A 6,106-nucleotide genomic window follows, 5' to 3' on the forward strand; every position below is an offset into this window, starting at 1 on the left:
AAAATTTCAAATCGTTCTGAAAAAAATATTGTTAGCTGTGGGGGGCAATTACAATAATTTTTGGTGAGCAGACATACCCCCGAAATCCTGCGCATTTTCGAGAAAAAAATTCAGTATTGACGGAACTTTAAACGTTAATAACTTTTCAACAAATTGGTATTCTTGATTTTCGTCTTATTTTGGCCTCTAAAATCCCCCATTAAAACTTCAGGGTTGACCGTACACCCTGATTTCTGCAATAAAGTATTAAAAAAATACATTCTATGGGTTATAAAATTATGAAAATAGGCCAAAGACTTATTAAGAACGATGTACCAGAGGAACCTTCCCTCTGAACTCTGAGACTAGATTAAAAATTAAACAGAAATTTACTAATTTCGTTAAAGAATTCAAGGCCTACGCGATCTCAAATTTTACAAAATTTTAAAGAGTACAATTTACTCTGATATCTCAACCCCTTAACGCTCATATTTTCCAAGTTAACCAAGAATAATCAGTTCTCTTTATTGTATTCGTTTCTAAAAACGCAGTTTTTGTTAATTACAATATTGTTAAAACAAACATTATCATCCCTTAAACTATTAGATTAAACTCAGGATTGCAAGATTGTGATTCCAAGTTCAAATCAGCTCGCTGGTACCCACGAAGAACTTTTTTATGGAACACAAACGGAATATTTTCCATATTTATCGATTACTAAAAGACAGAAAAGAAATCTTCCAGTTTATTAGTTCCATCAAGGAATTGAGGGGGAATACTTCCGTCCATTCGATAGGTGGTCACCCTGACGCAACACCTGAACCATAAAGTCGACTATTCGCCTTCGTTTGGCTGTTTATCGGGGCAAGTAGGCCTCGTAAAATTCCAGAAGGCGGCAATCTCGCTCGAATCGAGATTTAATCGCCTGTTTTAGAAGCAAGGTTCGCGGTATGTCTGGATTGGCTCGATGGTTCGACCATAGGCGGGTCTTCAGCTTTCTCCTCCGCCCCGACGTTAGTCACCGCGTTATGGCTGTCTCGGAGGCAAAAACAGCTCCGCCGTCTCTTTAATCGTCCCTGCACTTCCGATCCTCGTTATTATTATGCGTCGCGGAGTCGATTGGATTTTTTCTAACCCCGGTTCGGTCCTCTGCTCGACCTGTGCCCCGAAATCCCATTCCAAACGAACCGCGAGAGAAAAGAATCGACAAGAAAACCCAATCGATTGGAAAGTCCCGAAATTTCCAGAGGTCAAATTAAAATGAATCGTTAAAGTCGAGGACCACCCCCCGTGGTCGCGCCAATCGGTGAGGCGGGTGTGCTGGTGAAAATCTTGGCTCCCGCGCGCTGCCACTGGCGTACACCCACACAGACGAGTGGTGTCCCTGTACCACGGGACCAACACTTGACTCCCTCGGAAGAGCAAGTCACATTACACGTCTGCCCTCCGGCCTGACCGTTCAACCGTGACCATCCCCCGTGCGGGAGCAGACGCAGTTCAACGTTTGGCGCGTAGTTCGTAAAACGGAGTGTCAACAACGTCGTGACGAGGTTTCACAGTCTCGAGAAAACGGGAGGCCTTCGAACCGATCGTTCGCGACTAACAAAGACTCGGTTGCGCATCGAAACGTCGAGGGTTCATGTGATCAGCGAGTGACAGTGCATTTTAAAGTGCAGAGACGCGACGAGAATCCTCGAGGATGCATTAGAATGCTGGCCTCCTCGATCTCCGGCACCCCGTTCAGCGTACGCGACATTCTCAGCGAGGACCAGCAACTGAGCATCATGGATTGCTACCCCAACGCGCACCACCAGCACCAGATCCAGCAGCAACACGTGGCCCAGGAATATTACAATTACATCGTGCCGGAAAGCCAGTGGGAATTCGAGAAGTTCAAGGAGCAAACTATGCAGAACTACCCCCATTACCCGGAACTGAGCCACGGCCATCAGTTGAATCAAATCCCTCCGCAGTACCAGGAGCCCCCGATCGTGGAAGACGGTACGGTTTCCGAACTTTCGTTGGATTTTCCGTTCGAGGCAGCTAAAGCATTCGTTTTACAGGCAACGTGGTGACTTCGAGCAAGACCGAGCTACGGAAGGGCCAATCCAGCAAGAGGACCAAGCGGAAGCCGAGGGTGCTCTTCTCCCAAGTAAGTGTCCCACCCCTATCCACGCCAATTCGAACCTGCCCAGAGTCTTCCTATTTTTGAACTCTGTTACAGACTCAAGTCTACGAGCTGGAGCAGCGATTCAAGCAACAAAGATACCTAAGCGCGCCGGAGAGAGAACTGCTGGCGCAGACTCTGAAGCTGACCAGCACCCAGGTGAAGATCTGGTTCCAGAACCGTCGGTACAAGAACAAACGCGCGAGGATCGAGGACGCGGAGAAGCTGCAGGCCCAGAGCATGAAGAACCAGTCCCTGAAGAAGATCTCCGTGCCTGTGTTGATCAAGGACGGGAAGCTGAACCTGCAGGACACCTACAATCCGCCGTACTGGCCCGGCATCCGGCCGGAGCTGACCGTCTCGGTGCAGCCCGACTTCCGGATGAACGAGATTCGACACACGCCCGACGCGAGGATGGACTCGAGCATCAGTCCGGAGTACAAGCAGGAAATGGGCTCGGATATGAGCGGGAAATCGAGCCTGAACGGGGACCTGCAGCCCAGACAGCACATTGTTGACACGTCGGAGTACAGAAGCCTCCCGACGGTGCACGACTGCCAGAGGCAGATCAAGGCTGAGTACAAGGACAACGAGACGCCGTTCGCGGAGATGAAGTGCGTCCCGACGGACAACAAACCGATCGTCAGCGACGGCAGACCGGCCATGGGGGTCGCCAGCGCCGACTACGGGTTCGCCAACTACTTGGGACCGGCCAATTACCAGATGCAGTACGTCAATTACATGGACCAGGTGCCCATGGACCAGAATCTCCAGCGACTGTGGTAGGGGGACCGTGATCTCGTGCAGGACTATCCCTCCCCCCGCGTGTCAGAAGGTGCGTTCGCGTATTATTTTCGTAACTAGGGAATTACGGAACCGGACGATTTAGCAAACGTTACCAAATAGCTAGCCAAAGAGTCGAAGGCTGGTAATCAGCTAACGGCAGCTGTGTTTTCTTTCTCTCTTCGCGTAGGTAAAATCGCTTCAGGTGGGTTTCGCGACATAAATCGATCGTTTCGAACGGAAAGGACGCGATCTCGAAGTGTCAATTGCGTCGAATGAAATACAATAAAGTATTAAGTTTGCGAAGCTGCTCGAATCATTCATCCCCGAGCCTCCACTCCCTTTCCTGCGCGATGTCAGACAGAATTACTGAGCGATTAATTAATAATTGCAATGATTTGGGATGTCTCTGAGGGTATTTAACGCGGGGGAAAAAGTGTCTCGTTTCGTGAAGGTGGATCCTCGGGACGATAAAACGAAAATATGGCGAAATGGCATTTATAAATAGGTGAGTTCTGACAGCTTGAGCGAAGCCATGGGCGCCTTTTAGGTTATCGCGCAAGCACGACGGGTCATCTGGCAGTCAAGTGCCTTCACATAGACGATTCACGTCGGTGTAATCGTTGTTCATGGTGCTACTGGTGCCATAAAGGGCCATGGGAACAAGCTGATAAAAATGTCGGTGGGGTGATATTAGCCGCGGCCCACGTGGGCCTTCCCGTAGGTTCGCCTACGCGCGGACCAGCCTTCGAACTCCGCCTCTGTTGCACCTGTGTACACCTGCTTGCACCTGGCTGCACTTGTCGCGGCCCGAGCCTGCTCTATTCTTCTGGACGAGTTCCAGAAGCAACGCCTCCGCGGCCTCGAGACACGCGTAAATTTAACCTCTGCGCCAATGGAACCGCCGCCATCGAGATCTCGATGGACTTCTAAATGGAAAACAATATTCCTTCGAGACCACGCGAGGATGCATCCGACCGTGCATCGATGCACCGTACTAAATCGAGCCCAAATTTCCTCGTGAGAGCCCCCATTAGGAGACTGTGTATTCGCATAATCAATCATCGGATGTTAAACGTTGAAATTCGATCCTATTTGCCTGCGCGGTACAGGGAGGGGCTAGGTGAATCGACGGGAAAAATCGATGCTGTTCAAATAGACACACGCGTGCATATGCATAAAATCTCTCCTTGGAGAGATATATTCCTCGAGGCTCATTAATCACTACGAGCAGCCTTTTTTCTGTTGGATTCGAACGGACTTTTTGATCGATTAACCACGGTTAATTAGAATCAAGTTCATCTATGGCATATTTCGATATGAATTTCAGAGATTTATGGCGCGAGAAACAGAAACTGATCTTAAGCGCGAAAGATATTCTCTTGCTAATGTTAGAACATGACGTATGGATGTATGAATGCGCCTCGAAGAAACGCAACACGACGTCACAAAGTGCCAATTATAGTTTCGTACTGATTTTATTTGCATTCCGTACGACCTCTACGAATTATATCTTATCACCCAAGAGAATATCGCGTTTTTAAAAATATTTCTGCGCGCCATTACGTCAGTTTTGAAAATATTCTACGACTCTGCGAACGGTAAATCAATGTCAGTCTCTTTTTACCACTGTCGGTACGTTACGGTGCAGGAACCTGCATGCACGGTCGAGGAGGCGCCAGAAATGCATCGCGATTTCTACTTTACCGACGACTGGAAAGTCAGAATGCATCTTTATCTAATTTTGGTGTGCATTTCCTAGCGCACTCTATGCCACGTTCGCGATAAGATTTACTTCCGGGTTCTTTTTAATGTACAAATCATTTTTTTTTCGATTTGAAATTTTTTTTTTCCGTCGAAAAATTTCACACCTTCTCGATTTTTTTTCTCGAAAGTGGGTAGGAATTCGGGGGTATGTATAATGACCAAAAATGATTGTAATTAACCCTTATAACTAAATATAATTTTTTTAGTATGATTTGAAATTTATTAATTTCTTCCAAAAATTTATCCACCTACTCGAATTTTTTTCTCGAAAGTGGGTAGGATTTCTGGGATATGTGTATTCAACAAAAATGATTCTAATTGACCCCTGCAAACGAAAATAATTTTTCCGGAACGATTTGAAATTTTTGAATTTTGTCGAAAAATTTCACACGTTCTCGAATTTTCTTCTCGAAAGTGGGTAGGATTTCCGGGGTATGTATAATGACCAAAAATAATTGTAATTAACCCTTATAAATAAATATAATTTTTTTAGTATGATTTGAAATTTTTTAATTTCTTCCAAAAATTTGTCCACCTACTCGAATTTTTTTCTCGAAAGTGGGTAGGATTTCTGGGATATGTGTATTCACCAAAAATGATTCTAATTGACCCCTGCAAACGAAAATAATTTTTCCAGAACGATTTGAAATTTTTGAATTTTGTCGAAAAATTTCACACGTTCTCGAATTTTTTTCTAGAAAGTGGCTAGGATTTCGGGGGTATGTATAATGACAAAAAATGATTGTAATTAACCCCTGTAATTAAATATAATTTTTTTAGAATGATTTGAAATTTTTTAATTTCGTCTAAAACTTTCAGTATCTACTCGAATTTTTTTCTAGAAAGTGGGTAGGAATTCGGGGGTATGTGTATTCACCAAAAATAATTGTAATTGACCCCCGTAGCCGAAAATAATTTTTCCAAAACGATTTGAAATTTTTTTTTTCCGTCGAAAAAAGCATCTAATTAGATTTTTGGTAAGAAATTTTTTTCTCGAAAGTGTGTAGGATTTCGGGGGTGTGTCTAATGACAAAAAATGCTTGTAATTAACCCCTGTAATTAAATATAATTTTTCTAGAATGATTTGAAATTTTTATTTTCCGTCGAAAAATTTCACACCTTCTCGATTTTTTTTCTCGAAAGTGGGTAGGAATTCGGGGGTATGTCTATTCACCAAAAATAATTGTAATTGACCCCCGCAACCGAAAATAATTTTTCCAAAACGATTTGAAATTTTTTTTTTCCGTCGAAAAAAGCATCTAATTAGATTTTTGGTAAGAAATTTTTTTCTCGAAAGTGTGTAGGATTTCGGGGGTATGTATAATGACCAAAAATGCTTCTAATTGCCCCCTGTAATTAAATATAATTTTTTTAGAATGATTTGAAATTTTTATTTTCCGTCGAAAAATT

At 44.2% G+C, this 6,106-nt stretch overlaps 1 protein-coding gene across 1 annotated transcript; it reads left to right on the plus strand.

Moving 5' to 3' along the window:
* The first annotated feature begins 1,688 nt into the window (after positions 1-1,688).
* On the plus strand, positions 1,689-2,932 carry LOC143348996 (uncharacterized). The gene is made up of 3 exons (XM_076779810.1): positions 1,689-1,980; positions 2,043-2,131; positions 2,204-2,932. The coding sequence occupies exons 1-3, from the start codon at positions 1,689-1,691 to the stop codon at positions 2,930-2,932; spliced, it is 1,110 nt and encodes a 369-aa protein (XP_076635925.1).
* The last annotated feature ends 3,174 nt before the right edge of the window (positions 2,933-6,106 follow it).

This window comes from Colletes latitarsis, chromosome 12, assembly GCF_051014445.1.
Source record: "Colletes latitarsis isolate SP2378_abdomen chromosome 12, iyColLati1, whole genome shotgun sequence".
NCBI lineage: Eukaryota > Metazoa > Arthropoda > Insecta > Hymenoptera > Colletidae > Colletes > Colletes latitarsis.

What these genes read in the sequence shown, in the direction of transcription:
- LOC143348996 (XM_076779810.1), top strand. Translation starts at nt 1,689, where the DNA reads ATGCTGGCCTCCTCGATCTCCGGCACCCCGTTCAGCGTACGCGACATT. An exon ending in GCCCCCGATCGTGGAAGACG is followed by an intron (nt 1,981 to 2,042) that starts GTACGGTTTCCG and finishes TTCGTTTTACAG; the next exon opens with GCAACGTGGTGACTTCGAGC. An exon ending in CGAGGGTGCTCTTCTCCCAA is followed by an intron (nt 2,132 to 2,203) that starts GTAAGTGTCCCA and finishes ACTCTGTTACAG; the next exon opens with ACTCAAGTCTACGAGCTGGA.